The sequence below is a fragment of the Lepeophtheirus salmonis genome, chromosome 8 (genome assembly GCF_016086655.4).
Source record: "Lepeophtheirus salmonis chromosome 8, UVic_Lsal_1.4, whole genome shotgun sequence".
NCBI classification, from domain to species: domain Eukaryota; kingdom Metazoa; phylum Arthropoda; class Copepoda; order Siphonostomatoida; family Caligidae; genus Lepeophtheirus; species Lepeophtheirus salmonis.
In genome coordinates, this window is record NC_052138.2 from 11,325,945 (window position 1) to 11,349,892 (window position 23,948).

General features: G+C 31.0%; 2 protein-coding genes across 2 annotated transcripts in view; one reads left to right on the forward strand and one right to left on the reverse strand.

The window, feature by feature from the left end:
* Window positions 1-23,948, forward strand: part of LOC121122805 (8-oxo-dGDP phosphatase NUDT18) — a 143,978-nt gene that overhangs the window by 86,283 nt on the left and 33,747 nt on the right. The window lies entirely within an intron of this gene.
* LOC121123633 (uncharacterized) lies at window positions 11,367-13,380 on the reverse strand. Its single transcript, XM_040718767.1, has 3 exons — window positions 13,355-13,380; window positions 12,915-13,301; window positions 11,367-12,841 (listed from the first exon to the last, which is right to left on the reverse strand). Exons 1-3 carry the CDS (start codon window positions 13,364-13,366, stop codon window positions 11,528-11,530), a joined length of 1,713 nt encoding a protein of 570 aa, XP_040574701.1. The 5' UTR covers window positions 13,367-13,380; the 3' UTR covers window positions 11,367-11,527.

Here is a 23,948-nt window from a genome sequence, read left to right on the forward strand (position 1 = left end):
TCATAAATAGAATTGTGTACACATTATGTAGGCCTCCAACACAAAAACAATCTTATACACAAATCAAGAAAATGAGAAATCCCCATTTCATTGACTTTTACAGTATACATATAAGAGTATTAATATTCAATTGACTTTTTTCACTCAAATATGGGCGTTATATTTTAACTTCTAGAATGGATTAAGATACACAGGAGTATTAAGTATACTCCAAAGCCATCATTTAATATATGGCACTTTATTTAGCTCCGATATGACACCTTCCAGATATAATATATCATATCTTTTTTCTATGACTGCCTAGATGATTTTTAGTAATTAATCTGCAACTTGCAGAACTCCTGATGGATTATTTCAAAATAATTTAATAATAGAAATATAAGTTAATTTTTTTACGTATACAAATATAGTCCAGAGTCATTGTTGAGAAAAAACCTGCCAGATTGTTTTTATGTTGACGGGCATTATATACTATATATGTTTCATTCAAGTTTTGTAATTTTATAAGTTAAACTGCGTAGCAGGAAGTATTCTACCTCTAGCTTTTTTTCATTAATTATAATTAATAAATATCAATAAATGTTTTTACAGTTTTATAATTGATTAAATAACTTTCCCCCTTTTTCATATCTTTGCGATTTTAACATATTAATAAGTGTCTTCAGTTGGATTTTGAAAGATCCCATGGCAAAAGGAACACAAATTGGTCTCTTTAAAAAGGTGCGATATATATTTTTAGCAAGTCTAAATGTCAAATACACTATTTAAGTATACTCCTGAGAAATGTGCAGTCTACGTCATTCATACTTGATTCAAGTCTACATAAACTTGGAAAATATTAAAAATAACGAGATTTTATTGAAAATATGCATATACTTAAAATAGTGACTCTTGGGACAAGAGATGTTAAATTATTCGGAAAAAATTGAATATTGCTAAAGCTCTGTCAAAAGGTAATCGAGTAATAATCAGTCTACATCAAGTAATTTAACATAGTAGGTAAATTTTAGTTAAAATCAAGCAAGAAAAGGATCTTCCACAAATTTGAAGTATGATCACATTCATGAAACTTAGTCTTCCTCGTATTTTTGTACCGAAGTACATATTGCCAAACATTAAGTCTCTTGCCTCATTGTAATTCATCTCATTGATCCATCTCTTAGTACTAATGTTTGAAAACATCTAATGAGAAATTTCTTTACACTATAATGCATTTGAAAGACTAAACTGATTTAAAGCAGAACGTCAAAGAATTTAGAAGTATCGTAGTACTTTCCTGTTGACATACAAATGACATCATTACACTTAAAAGAACGATTGTAAATAACAAACAAGATTGTCTGTTAATTTTATGAGTCGTATCTGTAGGAAATCACCATGAAACTATTATTTTCTTCTTTTACACAACCTTTTATTCGAAGTATCAGATTCTATATCCCCGGATCAAATAAAATAGATTTAGAAAGACCCTTATTCGAGTGTGTATTCTGTTCGCTTAAAATCTCCGCATTGGGACGGTTCAATATGAAAGTCATATTTTTTACTAACAACAGACTTGGTTTATTATAGTTTTGATTGATGTTTAAATTGTAATTTCTCTAATTAGTTGATGGATTTTGGACTATCTGCTTCATCATGAAATTTAAAAAAAATAATAACTCAAGAACTACCGCTCTCAATAGTTTTTCCATTTTAGATAATAATATATTATAGTCGGAAGTTTTACAATTTGTCAAGTAGTTATAAAGGTGGCCTATTTTCTGTCTATATGTTAAAAAAAAAAATTTAAACTAAATTCATCCATTTTGTTTGATAACTAAGTGTACATATATATATATATTATATGAATAACGTTGTTTCTAACATGACGTCACTTTTGATGTATTATGCAATTTGTAACGTTAGTGAAAACCCTTTGACAACTATGATATAGAGTTTTGACTGAATGAATTGATATTATGTTGATTGATACTTAATGGGTATATACTTTCAATTTATGATCGAGCATACGGATGGGTCTCGGCTATTATTTTTTTCCAACACGAGTAGACATAGTTAATTGACTAAGGTAGAATCTGGCATTTTAATACTTACAAGTAATTTGTAGCCATATAGCGTCCATGGCAAAGAACCTTCAGAAGTATAGAAATTTGCACTTATACAACGGTGTAAGACATCCAAGTCACTGATGAGTGAGAACATAGGAGAAACAAACTATCTATAATTATATGTGACGTAATCGTAAGCATGATTTATTCGTGATTTTTGAAGGCAGATTAATTGTCACAAAAAACTTTGTTTGTTTAGTCATTCATCACTTGCACATAATAACTCATAGAAACAGGGAAAGACTCGTAATCACCCGTTAATAGTGATAGACAGGATAAAAACGACAGATACTCTTCAATAAATAAGGGTTCAAACACTTTTTATAAAATTGTACCTGTTGACGAGTAATTATCCCCAGGGTAAAGGAGAATGAGTGGGTATTTCTTTATATTTATATTCGTACTACGAATATCTTACAGAGTACATTCAAAGTTCTTGAAAAACTTCTGTATGAGGTAGAGTTGAGTAGTTTGTAATTGACAAAACTGCCTTTGGAAATTAGAAAAGGAAAAACGGTTGTTGCGTGTCCTCTTTTTTTTTTTTTTTCATTATTTAATCGGTCGTCGTGGTGCTAACTTCTCCCTCTGAAGTATGCATTATTGTCTATCGTCGGTGTAAATTGTTTTAATAATGCATAATAAAATAAATATAATTACAATACCTTCCCTGCACTTATGCTATTTTAGATGTTGAAAGAGCTCCTTTTTATAAAATTCTATAATTTTATAAGAATATAAATTCATTTTCTCCCCCTCCCCAAATCATATAATAGGCAGCTGCTATTAACAAAGATTTTAATTCAGGTGTACCATATGTATCGCTCTCGTCTTTTCCTCGCGCTCTCTTTTACATTACAAATTACTCCATTCTACTTATAGGTGCCCCCTTCATATTATGTATGAACTTGTAGGTGCTCTCAAACGGGTTGGATCATATACTTTCAAGGATACAATATGTATGATGCAACAAAGTGGAGAAATACTTGTAGTAGACCAATGAACGAAACCAAGGTTTTGTTTTTTGAATTGCTTTTAGAATCCAAATATATTTATGAGATTAAATTTTTTTAATGTTAGTTCTACACTTTTAAAATGTGAATAAAAGAGTAGACTTGATTGGTAAGTTTTTATTTTGTATTTAGTTGAATATCCTTGTCTTGTCCTTGAAAAAGATTGGGAAAAATATTATCAAAAGTAAATAGAACGTGACCAGTTTATTTTTTCTTGTTGTTATTGTTTTTAGCGAGGTTGTTGATGTCAAGAATACGCCCAGTTAGTTATGTTAATACTAATGTTTATCTACAAGGAAAAAACATCATTGGAAAGAATTCATTCATTCAGTATCTTTTTTTTTTGTTAAATATTCAACTTAAAAAATGTTATTTAAAGTCTAGAAGAAAAAAAGATGAGTTAACCAAAATGGTTGTGAGTTTAGGGCCATATTTGTTCATTTGTATGCACCTCATGCCTTGATACAATTTCTTCAATCTCCTTTTGTGGATTTTCATGCATTTAATGATACAATAATTGCATACGTAAAAGGTATTTAGTATACACAATAGGCATGTAAATAATATTATATTAAAATGGAAATAAGGCACGCAACCTATGGTGTATTTCTTTACACATATTTTTAAAGATTTTTTCCATTTAAAAAAATGTATTATATTTTTTCAAATTAACCTACTTTTATTAATTAATAACAATCATCGTCCCGCAATTATAACAATGACATATAAAAGTCATAAAGGTCTTGACTAAAGGCATAAATATATTAAAGGTAAACCATTCCACAAAATCAATCTTGACGTATGAGTAGAAAATCACAACTTTTAATAAATAATTATTAAAAGAAGCAAAAATATAAGTTATAAGTAAGTGTTGTCCGTTTTCTCTAGAAGGGCCTAAAATATCCAGTTCCTTTTATACGAATTTTTCCATATGTATTGTAATTGGAACCAGATGGCATCGAAGTAAATTATTTCTTCAATATTCCTGAAAATTGCCTCCATTTTATAGGCATTTGGAGAATCGGGAATGGGACCTATGACCTTGGCTGTCAAGTTTTCCTCTATTTTTAAACTGGAGAATTTTATTACTGCCGTTACTTTAGGGCAGCGATCCTGTAAGTGTGCTGAAATTTCAATGTTATTTTGGCAGAATGAACAAGTTTAGCTCCTTCCTTTAGTGCAAGACTTATTCGACAGCGTAGTCACTTCTGCTTTGCTGAAGTATACGGATTTCTAAAAAAATGTTCGTCTTTACCTTTCTTCTTCATTTTAAGAGAAAAACATGGATATGGATTGTATATCCAACCAGTTGACACTTTCAAATTTTCTTTGATTCTACTTTGAGGATTGTGATCAAAGTTGTGATAGGGAACTTTAAAAGTCTTGGGGTTACGTCCCAAAATCAATTTAGATTGTATTGGATGGGACACCGTTCTGCATCCACTCAAAACCTTGATTTACATAAATTAACATAAATTCAAAATTATATGTAATACTCTTTTTTAGTTCATAAAAATAGTATATCGAGTTAGCTCATTTTAATCATATAATAATCAACTGATGGAAACAGATGAAATGAGAATACATTCTGTCTTTATTTATTCCAAAAAGTGAGTTGTGTTTCATTTCTATGTGTGTATCTTAAAAAACTTTGATATTTATTAGTTCAAATTAAGATGTATTTCAATAGATTTTTGAATGACTTATACTATATGTACATATGACCTGCCAAAGTGAAAAATAAAATCAACTTTTTTTCCCTTCGTCATTTCTTAAATAAATTACCTTCGATTCATGACTGTTTTAACGATATTTCTAGGTATAAGTCTTGGACATGCGATGTTTTTGAATTGATTTGGGAAAAAATAAAATATGTACGCTCTGTTGTTGAAAGAGAAATTTTTAATCATTAATAGGGCACCTACCTTTTTTATTATTATTGTTTTACCTGTTGTCTTTGTCAACTGGATTATAGAGGACATTGATTGTGTGTAACACATCTATTGAAACCCCTCCAAATGGACTCATTCACACTTTTCCCATTCATTCCGTTTTTAAAACAATACATCAAACACGGATCAATATTTGTCTGCATTTGAAATACCGGAACAGGTGACGTCATTTTTAACTCTTTGTGGAAGTCAAAGGACCAACATTAGATTAATAATTGCTCATGTCCTTGTTTATTTCCTTCTCTCCCTCGTCCTTGCCTGCAGCTGATCTAATGAAATTTTATGACAGCTAAGCTGCTCTCCTTCGAAATAATCTTCAAATTGTCAGCGTTACCAAGTCGTCGTCTCCCTAAAATGCTCACAATTGGCACCCCTGTCTATGGCATTATTAGCGTATCTAGTTCGCCCTGTAGACAAATATCTGTATAAGTATTAATCAAGTCGAAGTTGTTTCGGCACTCGATTTTAGCTTGGGTCCTGTGTTAAAAGATGACTTGAGAGAACAATACAAGAGGAGCGAAGAAATGAACGCTGCACAAATGTGTAAAATTAGATAAAACTCGGCCAAAAGTATTTATCCTTTTTTTTGTGTCTAAAGGATGACAAATAAAAAGTAACAATATTTTTATATAAATTAATATTATATTGAATTATAAATAACTAATAGAATATAATAATTATTTTTTATGAAATAATATATATTTAAAACAATGAAAAAGTAAATATTTAATCATCAAGTATTTTAGTATTCATTTTGGAAATAAACATTTCAAATTAAATTTAATTATGTATTTTAAATATATTTTGTTAGATATCATATCTGGTCATTGGCATGACTATAGGCGGAGTTTGAAATTTGTTTTAGAGGGAGGGCTAATTATATTTATTTACATCCTTAATATACCTTTTTACATAATAAATATTAAGATTCATGAGGGTTGGCCCTCCCGTGAACTTTGTCTATCTCTATGACCTAATATACATAATTTGGAACAATTGAAATTCATGCTATTCAAGATAGTACTAAGGGGGGATATTTTAAGAGTCAATTCCGGTTAAACATGAAAACTTGCAAATAATTAAGACTAAATTGGATTTTCAAGATATCCTGAAGTTTTCAAAAAGTATAGATGAGTAGAACATATTAACAATAATTAATTCCCCCAGAAGTAGAAAAATAAAGTATCGTATTTTTACAAAGTCAAACTATTAGTTTAAAAAGTATATTGAGTTGTACAAACCAATAGAATGAGTCTTCAAATACTGAACATATTTTGACTCTTGATATCCATGAGCTGTGATGAATTGCAATGATGAAGAGTCTACAGAATGATGAGACTGTTTAACTACTTGCTATGGAATGTGATTATATTTCTGTGGAATACATATTGACAAAGTTCATTTGTGGGTACGTGTGTAGAGATTTTACTCCTCTGTGCGCCGTTCAATGATTGTTTTCGTTAATCGTTCAACTTTTTATGATTCATGCGCTCAAAACTTAGTATGAACTATGTTCATTTTCCAGTCATTTTCCAAGCCTGCCAAAATCACATTTTTATAAAGGAAACCAAAATCAATTTTGTAATCAATTTTATTCCTTTGCAAATACCATAAAAACAAACATTACACAACTCATCAACTTAAAATGTACGTAAGCAAATTATACCTCGCCAGTTAGAGCTCCATATAGTCATTATTAAGTGCAATAGATGTTTGATTATGAAAAAGAAATTGTTTCAAAATTTATCAGCTTTCATACAGTGTACTATTGGTTAGAATACGACGTCATCAAACAACTACAATTGAAGCGAAAAATCAACAGAGTGCAGATTTTCTCAATCCCCATTAAAGGAGATGATGAAAGTTGTTGTGAAGCCCTAAATGGATGTCAACTATTTTGAAGGGGATTACTGTTGGCAACAGGATTTAACACATTGCCATAAGGCCATAACAGTTCAAGCTTAGTACAAGGAAAACCTCACTGATTTCTGGTCTTTAAACTTGTGGCCACCTCATTACCAGACTGTTCTGCACTGGAACGGGGAATATTGGGCTTTGTGGAGTCCAAGGCTTGCAATGTCCCTTGCTGCAATATTGATTTCCTGAATACCTCTGTTGAGAAGGAGGGACTGATACGTCCAAAGACTACGTGATCAAGGTAATCAAGGCCTTACTGGAAGCCATGGCTTGCAGAGAAAAAGGGCATTTTGATGAATGATTGTTGATGTTTTAAGGTATAATTATACTATAAAAATACTTCTGATTAGTATACTATGTGTATCTTGTTTTTAATGAAGGTGATTTAAATCTTAGTATCAAACAGAGTATGATTTCCGTATGCATACCGTACACATAATAAATATTGACTTTCTACCATGGGGAAGCAATCATTATCATGACACGAATTGATGTACTTTTCTAATGATGAGCGTGTCAAAATTGGACAGGTTTAATTTATTTTCTATTATCCAAGGATGGACATTGGATAATAGAATAAGATGTATATAAAAATTCATATTTAATAAAGATTTCTACATATGTTTGAGGGCATATAGATGAGGTGGGGAGCCTCCGGGCGTTATACATGTTTGCTATCAAGTATAAATATACATATAAAATAATAAAAAAGTATAAGTAATTCATGGAAAATAAACAAAAATTGTTTTAATTTCGTACTGTGCGTAACAATTTCTCAAACATTTCTTCAATAAGTTAGTTTTAAGCTTTGATAAAGTTATATCCACTGATTGCAATTATATGTACGTAGGAGCAAATAAAATCCAAAATGGATCAATTTATTACCAAAATATTTATCCTCCAAAAAAAAACTCTTGAAAATTAGTTTTTTCCCATATCTTAAAAAAAAGTTGACAAAAATAATTGATTTTTTTTTACAATAATTCGTATTATATTAGACAACTGCAAAGTGAATTTAGTGCTTATTGTATTTTATATTTAAGGAAAAGAGCATTTTGCAACTGTTTCCAGTGTTTTCAATTTATTTACATTATACGTATCATAATGAATTATGTTTAGTATCAATAAATAGTTGCTTATTGAAACGGCTGTTGTTATATGTAGTTAAAATAATGTTATAGAACGTACGAATTGTAACTTGTATATATTTATAGACAGTGCTGTAATTACAGGAAGCTTTAAAATACCGTGTTTACTCCATAAGCGTTGCTTTTGACTCCCTAACAAACTGAAATATAAATATGAATTAAATTTTAGAATTGTGACCACATTCAGGATTCTTGTACATAAAAATAGTTTATTTTTAGATGTGTCTCTTTCAGACCTGTGAATCTAACATAATTGTCAAATAAATTGTCTTTTCTATAATAAAATAAAGTCCTAAAAGTAATTAATGTACTTTTTTTGGGAGATTATATAAAAAATAAGGTAATTTATAATTTCAAGAATTAATGAATATTATATAATATCAAGATAGTCAACCTCCGAAAAAGTCACTTTAGTTTAGGTCTGAGTGTAACCATTTTTAGGGGAGTGTAACTTCAATAATAGTGATTGAAAACCCCTGGTATAATGAGAGTATCTGACTTGGTTACACTGAAGATGTTTGACCGCACGTCATACTTTCTATTTCTATCTCGAAATTGAAGACCACCTTATTAATTATTACAACCTTTAAATAATAAGGATATAACTGGAACAGATTGTGAGTTTATCTCTTATGGGGTATTAAGGGTGAGGGTATCGGAGTCGATCCGTTGACTGAGGTATGAGACCCAGATACAAAAGTGGTAGCGCCTAACATAATTAAATTTGATCTCCTCCAGCCTCATCCCTCAGTCCCCGCATCGACTCCAAGTCCTTCACCTCCCTCCTAATACTCCGTAAGAGACAAATTCAAAACTTCATCCACATAATGAGACCTTCCAAATATTTTTATGACCCTTCAAGTTGCCAAATATCTCGAAGAAGCCGAGATCCTTCTCCTCCTGGTTCAATAATATATTAATTGCTTCGTATTGTGTAGCTTCGCTTCACTTAGCAAAGTTATTTTCTTATTATTCAAGGGTTGCAATAATAGAATATCGACTTTCCGCTGTCGTGGTCTCCAATTTTGAGATAGAAAAAGAAAGTATGACTTGTGGCCACACTTATACAGTGTAGCCTCTGATTCTATTAATTGGATATTACAATTTAAATATGTCTGAAATATGTGAAACCATCTTTCACTTATTATAGAAATAAATTAAATCGAATTTTGTCAAATATTTTGAGTCTTTTCTCTCTTAAATATGTACCATTGAAGAATAATCTTTATTAGAAGGGGTAAATACATATATGGGGACTCAGTTACTGCGTAGGACTAACATAACAGTCGTAATTGCTCTTTCCTTTTGTTTCTGTGTAAAGGCTTTTTTTATTTTTGAAAAATAATAAGTATTTTTTTATTTTAATGACTCAGTCATAATATTTTAATGTTTTTACTACCCACCATTTATTTTTGAAAAAAATACAAAAAAGAGTTCCTATTTCTCTCTGTTTCCTTGTTATTATTTCATTTTTGAGTTTTGGTGATAAAATTACCATTATTATCATTATATATAAATATATATACGGCGTGGACCTACTCACTAAATATTCAGTACAAATTTATAATTTACAGTCATTTTTTTTATATTCAATGTAATTGTAGTATATTGAATCGTTAATTGTATTCATTTTTTGACAAATAATGGCACCGTCTGTGAATAAATTATACAGTCTAGTAATGTATATAATATTCGTACATATATTAATTCTTAAGCCTTCATTAGTGAACTGGGATTTTCGGTACCCCTAATGTTAACAATTTTCTTCAAATCTGTTTAAATAAATTTGAATGTTTGAACTTTTAGTCTGCTCCTGAAACATCCTTCAAAATTAATGCAACTTTTGTTGTTGTAGAAATGTATTTTCTTGGAATGATTTGTAAATTTTGCAATTTTGATACAGGTTTGATGAATTTGTCCATTTTTAAGTGGCTCTTTTCATTTTTTTTTTCAATTTAGGTTTAACACCTTATGTAATATTAGCTGTAATTTTATACATTAATATACATTTCATAAAATGCTAATCCAAAATAGAATTATTAATCAGCATAATAATATCAAATTTGAACTGTTATTATAGTTTAATTTAAGATTTAGAATTGATATTTACAAGTGCAAAATGAATGGAATATTTATTTAATTTTACAAGCTTTATACTGTTAAGTTTTAAGGTCTTTCTCGATTACGTTCGGGCAAAAAGATTCTTTTAATATTTTGGGTAGCGTTATAGCCCAATTCAAAAACTTCGTATAAAAATATGTTCACTAACAGAGGGTTAAGAAAGAGTTTTCAGATTATGTCATCCTTTGCTGATATCGGCCATTTTGGAGTTCAAAATAACTTTATAGTAATAAATATCCTATTTTCCTTCATATAAAGAAAATAGTGAGTCATTGGACGTCAAAATGGGACCAACGAATAAAAGGACTTAACTGCCTTTATTACCTGTCAAAAAATGTTTTCTTTAGTTTAGTTTTAATAGATACCGGGTGAAAAACTTGAAGCTTACTCACTTGCAAAAAAAAAAAAAAAAAAAAATAGTCGTCCATTCTTTATTATATGTAAATTTAACAAAAATCTTTATTAATTTTTTTCTCATACATAGTCAATGTCAAATTGATTAATTATTCATTGGTCTCACAGATAGCCACATCAGGCTATAAAATATATTTATATAATTGAACCCAATCTTCAACACGCAAAAAAAACCTTTGAACCTTAGAATTGCAAAAAAAAAAAAAAATGTCTGGCCTTTTTCTGAAGGTCACTAGGTTAAGGGAGAAAAAATAGGATGATATTTGGAATCAAGGGATCAAACTCTACCAAGTTGAGTATATACTGTTCTTGTGCTTTAAAATTTTAATTTTGTTGGATAGCTTAGACATGATAAAATCATTCTGGAAGTATTTTTTTTCAATAAACAGAATAGCGTCACTTGCATTTTAGTATGTAATGTCTGACTTGAAAAGACTCTATATAATTTCTATAAAGAAAATACAATTTTTGACTCTTTTAATTAATTTTTCATTATACGAGTGTTGGATCGATTTTTGTTTGAAGTGAAGTATTCTCTTCTTCTAATGAAATTATCTTTATGAAAGGATCGAAAGTTTTATACTATTTCAAGACGACCAATTCCTTTAAGTTTTTTCTTCTTTCGGAATATATAATTATGTTTAAATTAGATATATCATTCGACACAGTAAGGAAAAAATGAACGATTTTACCAACTACATTTAATTAAACGTTTAATGGTTAGGATTTTTGTTTAAAAGATCAGTCAATGTAACATTAATACGGGGGTACATGCGAATTGTATAGCATATCTGAGATCTAAATATTGAAAATATTTTCATAGAATGAATATTTCATGTTTCTTTGTTTGGAGCTTATCATTGGCAAACTTTGCACCAATAGGCATCCTCACACTTCTTTTCACATTTGTCAAAAACCATGTTGGAGCACTTGTCCACGGTGACGTTCTTGCATGAAGTATTTGGAACATTGATGCAAACCTCACGTGGTACTTGCTTGCAGGATTTGGAGGCTACTCTCTGAGGCACTTGCTCGCACTTCTGACGAGGAACGTTTTGACAGGATTGAGAGGGAATATTGTTGCATTCTTGCCGAGGAACGTTCTTACATTCATTTCTTGGAACTTGCTTGGCCACACTGTTGCACTTCTTTTCGGGGACTTGAGAACAGGATTGTTTTGGAACGGTACTACATACTTCACGTGGAACATCTCTGCAGGATTGTTTAGGGACCTTACGAGTAAGGGGATTGCAAATCTTTTTGGACACAGGCTTGCAGACCTTTTCACTGACTTGTTTTGCAATAACACGAGGAACTTGTTTAGGAAGATTACGACAATTATTCTTGGGGACTTTGCTGCACTTTTGAGTGGCCACCTTTTTATTAACATTTCTAAGGATGGGCTGGCATTTGGCAACAGAGACATCATTGCAGATCTCTTTGGGGATTTTACGAAACACTTCATTGCAAATTTCAGTTGGTACTTGTTTGCAAACTTGTTTTGAAGCTTTAACAGGAACTTTCTTCGAAACAACAGAGCATTGCCTTTTAGGAACTTTGCTGCATTTTGTAGTTGGAACATCTGAGCACTTTTCTTTAGAGACTTGCTTACAGACAGGTGATGATGGAATACCATAAGTTGTGTCCAAGGCGTTGTACCCAGTGTTTCCTTCAGTGGGATTCGAGCAGACTGTTTCATACACGTCCTTACATTGTTTTTCGTAGACGTTTTCACATTTATCCTCGTAGACATTTGTGCATTGTTGTTCATCAACGTTTTTGTAAGATACCTCAAATTGTTCTGTACATTTGTTTTCTTGAGTAGTTGAACACTTTTTGTCGATGACCTTTTCCCAGATGGTTTTGCATTTATTTTCCTTGACAATACTGCACTCTTGGTCAGGGACTTTTTCGACTTTGTTTTCAATGACGGTTCTACATTCGTTTTCATAGGATGTCTCACACTTTGTTTCAAATTGGGTCTCATAAACAGTTTCATCTACAGACTGAGAGATGGTGGCACACTCTTGGTCTTGGATTTCTTGGCAGTTTTCTGTGGTCTCTGTGTCTAAAACGGTTGTGCAATCCTTTTCTGTGATGGTTTTGCAATGTTGTTCGTCAACGGTTTCACATTTTTGAGTCGTAACTGTGTTGCAAACATCCTCATTGACCTAAATACGTATGTTTGTAATGTGTTAATTCGACATTGATTTAGGCTGATAGAAAAACAACAGAAGGACTTACAGTGTCGTAAATAACTTGACATTTCTCTTCATTGAGAGTGTTGCATTCTTGATTGAAGACAGTCTTACATTTCTGTTCTTGAACTGTGTGACATTGTTCTTTTAGTTCGTCTCTGTAGCTATTTCTGCACTTTTCCTCATTGATGGTCTTGCAAGACTTTTCCTCTTTTGTTTCACACTTGTTTTCCTGGACGGGCTCACACACTTGCTTGGTTGCTTTGGTGCATTCGTCCTTGCATTCTGGCTCATTGAAGCAGAGGGGACCCGAAGGAGACTTAGATCTTACTAGAGTACATTTTTGATCACCAGTCTTGCTTTTTGAGGAAAAATCTGGATTTGGATAAGCAAATGTTTGAGCAGAGAAAAGGATGATGAGGGTCAGGGAATGCTGTAAATGAAGATGAAATGAAGTACCTATGTCTGAATAAATGATGTATATACCTTGAACTTCATATTTGGATGATGATCTTGGGCTGACTGTTGATTCCACTTGGTCTTCCCTTCATTTATATACCTTAGGTCGTATTATGTATCTATGTAGCTGAGAAACAAAGTATATATTTTTTCAGGTCAGATTTCGTTATTATGATTTTTAAAGGTTGTTTATTTGTCCTGAATGTAAGTATTGTGTGATTAGAAACGCACTCTCTCTGCAATTTAAGGGGTTGTTCCTGTTGAATGTTGCTATGCAATCCTCTATCTTTTTGATACATAACTTTCACAACAAATATAATTTGGGGTTCTTTGTGTGTCAGTAGGATTTACGGATATGTAATTTTTACTTTCCGTTGCTCTGCCAGATGCCTTAAATTGGCATAAACAAATTGTGTAGGATATTACTACAAGCTATTTTTGAGTGGTTTTAAATCTGCAGATCTATTGAACAGAGCACTAGTAAAGAGCCAAAATTACAACCCTCAGTAATCTTAGCAAAGGTTGAGAGAGTGAGTAAAGGGTTATGAATGGTCATCAAATTTAAACAATTTAATGATTCTATAGAATTAGAACGTGCAGAAGAAAGTAGAGTGTTGAGTTCGATGCATGCTTCACAAGACTATAATTGTGATGAATAAAAAAAATAAAAGCAGAAGAATAAAAGTTAGAAACGAAAAATAAAATACAAATTGGAATCATTGAGGCTGTAATATCCTCGGAGTAGTAAAAGTCTAATAAGAATATGCCCTTTAATTAATACTATCGGTAGTTCACAGCATTGCCCGGAGTAATTTGGTGTCGACTAAAAAACAAATTTTGCTTGAGCAATACAGAATATAATTCTCAAATAAATATTCAGTGTTACTCTACGTTTTTCATGTGCACACTGGCACGTAGCTAGTCCATTCCTAAATCAATTCAATTGTTGTAATGAAAATCAGCGTATATTTTTGGCATGTTTAAAAAACTGAAAGTCAACATGGAAACCCTGACCATTTGAAGAATGTTTTGGGGGAATGCAACTTAACCCTCATGACGTTTCATTAGATTAGCTACAAGCAGCTGTGACGAGGGGGGAAGGAGAAAAGGAAATAAATAAGGACATGAGTAAGAATTACTACGTTTTTTATGTTCAATTCTACAATAATTTCTAAGATCTAATATTTTTCTTTAATTATCCTACTTTTTTCGCCCTTAATCAATCTTAGACATAAGTAAATTGTAACAACTTTACCATTTAGCTGTGTCTTGAGTGCCTATTTATTAAATTATATTCAAAGATCACTTTTCAACACTGACATCAAGTAGCATTCAATCCAGATGTAATTTTTTTTTTTACTTCTTAAAGCCATTTGATGAAGTTTCATCAAGATTGATTGGATTTTCTTCCATTTTATATAATAAAAATATCAACTATGAGTTTGTGAAATAAAAGCAACATCAATGATGATGCAATTTTAGAGTTCAGTAAAATCTTTCTATAATTGATCAAGTAAGGGGTTTATTCAATTTTGCAAACTATTAAAAAAATCAAAAATAAAGGCTAAAAATGAGTTGGGAGTTAGTCCATTTTGCTTCCGAAACATTGGGACTAATAGTCAATTTCTGTTTGGAATTTTTCGCTGCTCAACAAGAACAAACTATTTTTAATTCATCCATTCAACGTTCAGAACTCTGATAAGGGGGGAAAATAGAAAAATCGACAGCTAACAACAAAATATAGTGTAAATTTGTATGTGTATGATGTTAAAATAGAACTTTTACATTCCCCTCACAGATTGTATCATGAACCGAATCGACGCCATCTTTAGGACCTACAATTTCTATATTTATTAGATAAAATTAACAAATTTTAATTTAATATTCGTGCTAATAACTCTCTTACCCCAAATTTTCACTCACGAATATATATTAATATTTTTCGCCTTTTTTTACTATTGTTATTTGTATAAAATACCAAATTCATTTTGGGTAAGTTAATAAACCATCTAAACTATAAGTATAATGGTTCCTAATAAAAATAATTCAATATTTTTTAAAGTAAAATATTTGAAAAGAAAGGAAAAACATTCGTTGAGTTATTTTTAATTTATATCCAAAGTTGGTACCTACCTTTTTTTCTTTATATATATATATATATATATACAGTCCAAGCTTCACGAACGAACAGTTTATTTATTAAGTCGTTGTCATTCATGATACATTTTCACGATGATGTGTACAAGTTTTAACTTGTATAAGAAAAAAGATGAGATGAATTATTTGGAATGAAAAATTAACAATAAACTTATGATGAGAGGCTAATTGAACATTCCAGTGATGGTCAACACTGACTATTTTGATAATAATTACATACTTATTTAATAAGTATTATGTGGGATATTATCAAGTTCAAATGCCCAAACTTAATAATATGCCTCATAATACAATTTAAACAAATTATTTTAATAGATAAGAATATAATGATAGTATCAATTAATATTTGGTAATCAAACAAGGTATTTTTAGACGTGAAGAAAGTGCATCTTGGACAATCTGAGAGTACAAGCTAACATTAGTATAAAATCGCAATTTGTACACAACAGATATATAAACAGTATAATAAAATCATGAAAAAACATCAAGAAAAAGAGAAAATATATTTATTTTTTTTCCTCCTATGTAGATACCGAGTGGTCCATTCAAATCTGAACTCTTTGAATTTTAAAATTCGAAAAGATATAATTCATTAATTAACAATATAAATTCCAAAAAATTAACATTGTAAAGGGATGTGAGTATAAGCTCTCTTAATCGTTAATATAGCCGTCCTTAGCGGCAATGATGGCTTCCCCAGGCTGCGGCAGAAATCCTGGCACCCACTGCTGATGTAGTTCTCCGTCATGGCGCCCGAGTGCTGACTGACAGTGGCTTTGAATGCCTCAGTGTTTAGATGACGGACACTGCAGATCTTTCCTTCGACATACAAGGAAAAGTTGTAGCCAAGGGGTTGGGTGTAGGGGAGCCAAAAGTATTCAAAAGGCTCATTCAAAAGAGTCTCGGAACTGAGGAGACGGGGGTTTCTTACATTGCTGGTGTCAAAAGTGGACTTTACACGCTCACATGGAACATTTCACCCACTTTTTTGATAAGTCTCTGTACAGTCTGGTGTAAAACGCCAAGATCTCTTGCATGGGCCCACGTGGAACTGAGGAAATTGTCCTGAGCTGTTTTCTTTAACTTCTCCGGGTTCAGTTTGGCCTTTCTGACAGAGCCCTTCTTCCTCTCTAACGATTGGTATTGCTGATAGCGGAACAGTTGTCCTGGAGCCGTCCAACTACATGGAGTGCGCGAATAAAAATTCGTGGATCATGTTCAAGTGTCATTTTCTCGACTTGTACGTGTGTTAAAAAGCTAAGGTTCTTTTATTTTTGGTTTTGCAACTAATTGTTTATGCTTCAATATATCGAAATATGAATTAATTTCAATCACTCAACCTCAGTTAATTATTGAATTAGTAAGTGTTTAGACTTCAATGGACCATCCGGTATAGGCCAATTTTTCATGGACAGTTTTGAGTAAATTGTAGGCTTTCTTTCCAAACTATTGGTATGATTTAAGATACCCAATAATTTTATTGATAGTTTAAAATCTTTATTTGAATTAGGATACTTATATTGACCCCGATATGTTCTTTCAAATAAAATATGCCAATTCATCATAATTTTATATTTTTGTGCTACTTTAAGTGACATTTGCAGCACACACAACGGGATAATAAGAATAGTTTGTTGATAGAAATTGACGATAATTTGTCGAAGAATACAAATGTAATTCACACCCAATTTTGAATAAAATCATTTTTATAAAATCTTCCTTTAATTGTCTAGATGAAGTTGCACTGTTTACGTATAGGTAAACATTATATTATCACAATTACTCCATCTGGTCTGGGACCTGTTTTTCAAGTCCATGTATATTTCCTTCTATGGAATTGACCGAGATTTGAACCTATATTCATTGAGGTCATTAAAATATTTCTCCTGAGCGCGTTTTCCAATAAAATACGTCTTTCCAGCTTGGTTTTGTACAAACAGGCCACATTTAAAATTGAGTTGAATGTGAGGAGAAGGGGATTAGTCGTAAGATCCGGGGTTTACTGTTTTTTCGTCTTTTTAATGGGGGATTTTTTTTTTTTTTTTATTCGAAAATGAGCCAAAAGCATTTTGTAAATGCAAAGATTGTTTTCTACAATAGATCTTTGTGTAATATCCTAAAGCTAAATAGTGAGAAGATACATTTTTTCGTCATTCTACACGGAAATTGAAATATTTTTTGTTATTTTGCATTTTACTTTTTGTCTCTTGATAACTGATGTATCATTTAAGACTGAAACGATATCCTTTAGTCTGTGGTGGTATTTTTTTGTAACATCTTCAAAAAGGGAGACAAATGTGGCCCGTCAACACAAAAACAAGCTATAAGGACTTTTCGTAAAATTGATTGTGAATTCCATTCGAATTCTATGAAAAATTCTTGTCAATTTATATAAACAAAACATTCTTTGTAAACCTTTGGGTGTGCCAAAAATTGCACTTAAAGTAGCCAAAATTGATAATCACAATTAAGTCATGAGAATTTTATAAATTTTTGTTGAATTAGTTTTAGAGAAAAAAAATTTCCTTAAGAGTTGTAGATAATTTCGTTGGCTAAATATTATATTTTATAAGTGAAGACATTCAAGCCTTTTCTAATTATATAGAGGCCTTTTCGTGAAGGTCTAAAAATAAAATCATTTTTGAGAGGGCAATTGAGGTCAATATAACAAAATATTAAAAATTCCAGAGGCAAACTAAGTAAAACTCAATATTTTAGCAAAATTTAACTTTATTCATCAACATATTCTCCTTCAAGCATGATACAATTTTTTTTTTTTCAATAAAAAGTTTCGTCCATTGTGACATACCGACGCAAAAACTCCGTTTTATTGCGGCGAAACAGCTCCAAACAAAGCTCTGAGCCCTCAAGACGTTGGAGTTTTTGGTTGACTTTGAGCAAATGCGGCACCCACTTTGAGAATACATTTTTCAAGCAAAACAGTAGACCCACTGCCATTTTGTGGATCTTTTTTCATATGTCATTGTGGAATAAGTTTTCAGCAGAATTTGAGCAACCAGAGCGTTTAGCATCATCGGTGTCCGTACGGTCACATTTAAACTCTGTAGAACACTGTCCAATAATCCACAGTCTCTTCCGATGGAACAGAATTCGGAAAATACTTATCAAGCCAAACTTTTGCCTTTACGGTATTTTTTACCATCAAGAACCAGAGATACATCAAAACACAAAATTGGTTTGAATTCATTTTATTACAAACATCGGAAGTAGCGTCAATTCAAGCCCTGTAACTTGTAAACAAATATTGCGATTATCATAAAAAATTGATATGTTTCTTTTGAAGGCTGGCACTATGTTAAAAAATTATAGATTTGGCAATAGTTGGCGCACCACAAATAAAGAAACGAATACAAAATAAATATTTTGACTTACAATTCATGACCTTGCAATTTGAATTTTTAAATAACTTTTATTACAAATCATTCTTCTTCTCCTTTAAATAGTTTATTAATAGATATATTAACTTTCCATGTACAAAACTCTATTTAATTTTTCATTATTTGAAGGCTTATTTTACATAAAGCCCGGAATATTCTTTGCGTGGAAGGCATACACTCGCATGCCCTTCCTTTTCTTTGACCAACTATGGCTACTTTTCTGTTAGTAGAATAGTTATAATATGAAAGAGGTAATTCAATTAATACAATCATGGAATGAATGATTTAAATAATTTAATAACTTTTTTTTAATGTTCCTTTACTTGGTAAGATGGAGTTTCACTGTTTAAGTATAAATCAACATTATAGTATTACATTTACTCCATATAAACTAAGAATCTCTTGGTCAAATCTATATACATAAAGTATATTTCCTTCCCGTAAAACGACTGGGTTGTGAACCTACGAACACTGAGTTGAAGAAAATAATTTCTCTCGATCATGTTGTAATTAAATAATTTTATTATTATTTATTACTCGACTGGGGCCTTCTATTTTGGTTCGCCAATTTAGATAACTTATAAATAGCTTTTAGAATACTCTTTCAAGTTTCAACACCAAAAAATGAAATTTTCCGACAAATCTTTCGTCTTTCACGACTCCATGATTAACTAATTAAATCACAAAGGAGGTTTTCCAATGAACCATGAGATAAATCTCTGTCTGCGTATTCATGATTTATCACTTTTTGACAAAAATTAGTTTTTCTCTTTTACAATTTTCATTTAATGCAAGAATTATGTATTCACAAGACTCTATTAATGAGGATGCGTGTCTAGTGTATATCCAGATGCTAAGTAATCTATGCATTAAATAAGAAATCTTTTAGTTATTTAAGACAATCATTACAATATCATTGTTTTAATTCAATATCTTCTTTCATTTCACAACTAAAAAAACTCTAAATAATTGGCTTTAGTTGGAGTCATAAAAGGATGAAAATGATTCCGTTTTATTCCTTGTATGAAGTAACATTTCATGATTTAAGAGTGTCTTGAAGGTGTCATTTTAACTCATGCTGTATGTGTATGATAGCTTTAAGGCAATATTCTAAGCCTGCTTCATGTGGCCTTGAACAGCTTCAACGACAAAAAAATACCTAAAGAGTGGATACTTACTTATTTGTAAGTAAGTAGTGTGTAAGACACAGATAGATAGACAAAGAAAGTTTTTTATACGACTTCATAACAACTCAGTAAGGGGTCGGAGAAAAATAAGAAAGAAAAAACCATTTGAGTTATGATTTTTGGGGAGTTCTTTTATAAATACTTATAGTATGATCTACGTGGTATCAAAGTTCGGTGACTCGTATAAATTAATTTCTCTCTCTCTCGATGTAAATCTAAAATTTATAACTTTTTTATAATTATATACGGGGTGGACCTCAATTACTGTAAAATAAATAATCGCATATTACTGTTTTATTTATATAATTAGTAACCTAAAATTTTGCGTGAATACTACTAAATATCTTAGTAATCTTTTAGTCACTTTTTGCAGAAATTACAGCCTTGAGTACATTAAGGAAGACATCACAGTAGGCACGGGCCATTTCCTTGGGAATTAGGTCCATTCCCTAATTATGGAGGCTTTCAGTACCTCCAAATTAGGACAGGGCTTCTTGCAGAACGTCTCTTCCAAAATGGACCAGATTTCAAAATTCCATTAGATTCAAATTTAGACTAGATAAGCTAAAAGTTGTTGCTCTAAAAACCAAGGAAATGAGTTTTATGATACTTTTGCATCATATTACAGGGGCGTCTGAATGGGGAGGGCTAGAAGGTATGTAGCACACTCCAAAATGTGATACTTTTTTTTTTACTATAAAATTTAATATTTGAAATGAGTAAATACTTGTGGATTTTTGAATTTTTTGGAAAAAAATTCAATATTTTAAATTTAATTTGTGAATTTTTTTTCTAAAAAATTTGATTTTTTTAAACAACTGTGGGTTATTGAAATTTTTTTCCAAAAAGTTTAATTTTTTTACTGAACAGCTATGAATTTTTGCTTTTTTCCAAAAGTTTTAGTATTTGAAATTCAATTTGCAAATTTTTTTGACAAAGATTAATTTTTTTATAAACAGCTGTGATTTTTTAAAATTTGTTTCCAAAAACAAAATTTTTTGAAATTAAATTTGTCTATTTTTTGTCCAAAACTTAAAATATTTTTGGATTTTTTCAAAAAAAATAGAAAAAAAAGTATCCTCACATAAACAATGTTAGTCCCAAAATTTAACAAACAGATATTTTTATTGCATACATTTACTTTCTTTTCTCGTATTTGAAAAATGACCAATTAATTTTTAAGCAAATTTCGTGTGACAATTAATCAATAATTTATTAAGAAACTTTGTAGAATGATATTTCTAAATTTCGATGAGTTTTATAAGTTTAATTTGACGTTAATTTTTTACAGTATTTAGTTTGCACCCTGTATATATTTTCCCATTTATTTCTCTGGTGTTTTAGATATGATTTAACTTATTAAATGTGACATTGAGACGCTCATATTGTGTGGCCTGCTTCAGTGTTAAACCATCTTATGAAATCTTGAAGCTATAAATATATTTTCTCTTCATTTTGATATTCATATTATGCGTATGAGTTTATTTTCACCCTTATTTGTTTGATCATTACAAAGGTAAACATTCATGCGGTCGATTATAGCATTAAACACACTCTAACACGAAACTTTTCGATAATTTATTTCTTCTGTTGTTATTACCTCTACAAAAAAGTTGAACAAATGTTATGTTTGTACCTCTGTTCGTTTCTTATTCACCAGAATTATGGCAAAAGTTACATATGAATTTTGATCAAACTTGTTACGAAGATTATGTATCGTCACAGAAAGAGGTGATTACATTTTGAGAGGTCAAAGTTAAACACAAAACGTAAAAAAATGCATAATCGACCATAGATTTGGAACAAATTAAGATATATCTCTGAATTTGATTTTTGGTGGAAATTTTGTGTTCCAAGTTCCCATTCTAATTCTAAATAATGTTTTAGCTAAAAATTGGCCTGTTTTGGTATATTATTCATGATGTGACTTGCGACGACGTTATAGCAGTTCACAAAACACCTATACTTTTGGAGGAGAAATTAAAGATATTTTGATGCTCAGTAGAAAGGCCGAGTTGTTGCTATTTTCTTCTCCTTGTTTATAATTTTTACACTTAACATCAAGCATGTTTGTTAGTCAGGGACTAGGCCTATAGAGGGTTTTGGGAGTTCATTTTATCTGATCTATACCGATACAGTGAAAAAATCACTTCACTTTGTTTTTGCTACATAGATCAAGATTTTTGCGAATGGGTTAAAAATTGTTACGGTCAAATACTAAAAAAAAAACTAGATCTTCCTTTGTGTGAGTCTTAGAAGCCGAGAAAATGCCATCTGAACTTGAACAAAGAGTTTCAGTCCGCGCACTTCTGGAGAAACCAACGTAGATTGCTAAACAGTTGGGGATCCCCAACATGAACGTGGTATTCCACCAGGATGGTGCGCCTGCACACACGTCCAAAAAGGCCCAGAAGTGGTTGGATGACAACTTGCCTTTCTGGCCAAAGATAATGTGACCCCCTACTCACCAGATACCAACCCATTGGACTTTTCGGGTGTATGTTGAGTCCAATGCCTGCACCACGTGGAAGCCATCATTGCTGCCAAGGGTGGCGCCATCGATGATTAGTGTAGCCAAGACATCATATTTTTTTTATTGACATACACTATTACAACTGTTTTGTGAAATACATCTTGATAAAGTTATAGATTTAAAGTGTAAAGAATTTTTCGCCGCATCCGGTAATACAGATCAGTGATCCAAAATATAAATCATAGTATATCTTAGTTTGTTATTTTCCTACAAAGTTAATAATTCAACATATTGAAAAGTTTAATTATTTATTCTTTCAAGATATTATTCATTTTAATTTTCTTTCTTTTTAAATTTGATTTTTGAAACTGATACAATCATCTGTAGCTACGAGGACAGTAACAGCAATTGAGATGACTGCATTAAAATACAATTTGTGCAAAAATGAATTATTTCTATAACCTTTCCTATGATGTCGTGTCAAATTCCAGCGCATCTGAATCACACCAGCAAAAAGTGTTGTAAATCTCCCTGGTCTACCCTATCATTATAAACTTCTTATGTATTTTTGAAACCCATTACATTTATAAGTGGGTATTACTGTTAAGCATACGCATAATTTTTTACGCCAAAAACTAGTTCGAACTAGTTTTGAATTTAAGTATTACTCAAACCCCCAAAAAAATGATTAATTCATACAAAATATTTTCTTTTGAAAATACGACTCCACCTCAATTTGAATTATAATCAAAGTTGAAAACATTTGAGTAATAATGATCAGTCTATTTTTTTAGTCCATTCACTTAAAAGGAACGTAAAAACTGTAATGCCAAACTTTTCTTATTAAAACATGAGTTGATGTATTAAAAAAAAGAGATAACTCATGACATAATATTGGGAAATTTGACCGAATTGTATAATTTTGACTAGAATCCAAGACTAAATTACAAAGATGAGTTGTATTTGCTTATGGTTGTAAGTAAAAAAATTACACCTTTAAGTTGTAAATAGAGTTTAGTGTCTACATAAATTAAAACAGGTTATTCATAAGATTGGTTCTTTTTTAAATGCAAAATTATAAATAAACTTTTGTTTGACGGATGGGACAAATGCAAACAAGTGGATTGTCTAATTCTCTCTGCATTGTTGGCTTACATACAATATATTCGTACACACTCGAGCCATAGATCTTCCATCAGTTATTTTGTAGATAGCATTTAAAAAATTACTTGTGAATCTTACCTAATAAAATTTGAGTACATTTATCCAAAGGAATAAATTAATCAATATACACGCAATCTCTTAAAAATTATATTAGATATACATATATTGGGCACACAAAAAGTACACATATCTATTTTTTAAAATAAGTTGCATGTAAGGGACTGGGTATCGATTTTGAAACT

Bases quoted from the DNA above. Each gene is read 5' to 3' on its own strand.
- LOC121123633 (XM_040718767.1), bottom strand. The intron at 12,842-12,914 runs GTAAGTCCTTCT...ATACGTATTTAG, and splicing joins GTCAAGTTATTTACGACACT to GTCAATGAGGATGTTTGCAA.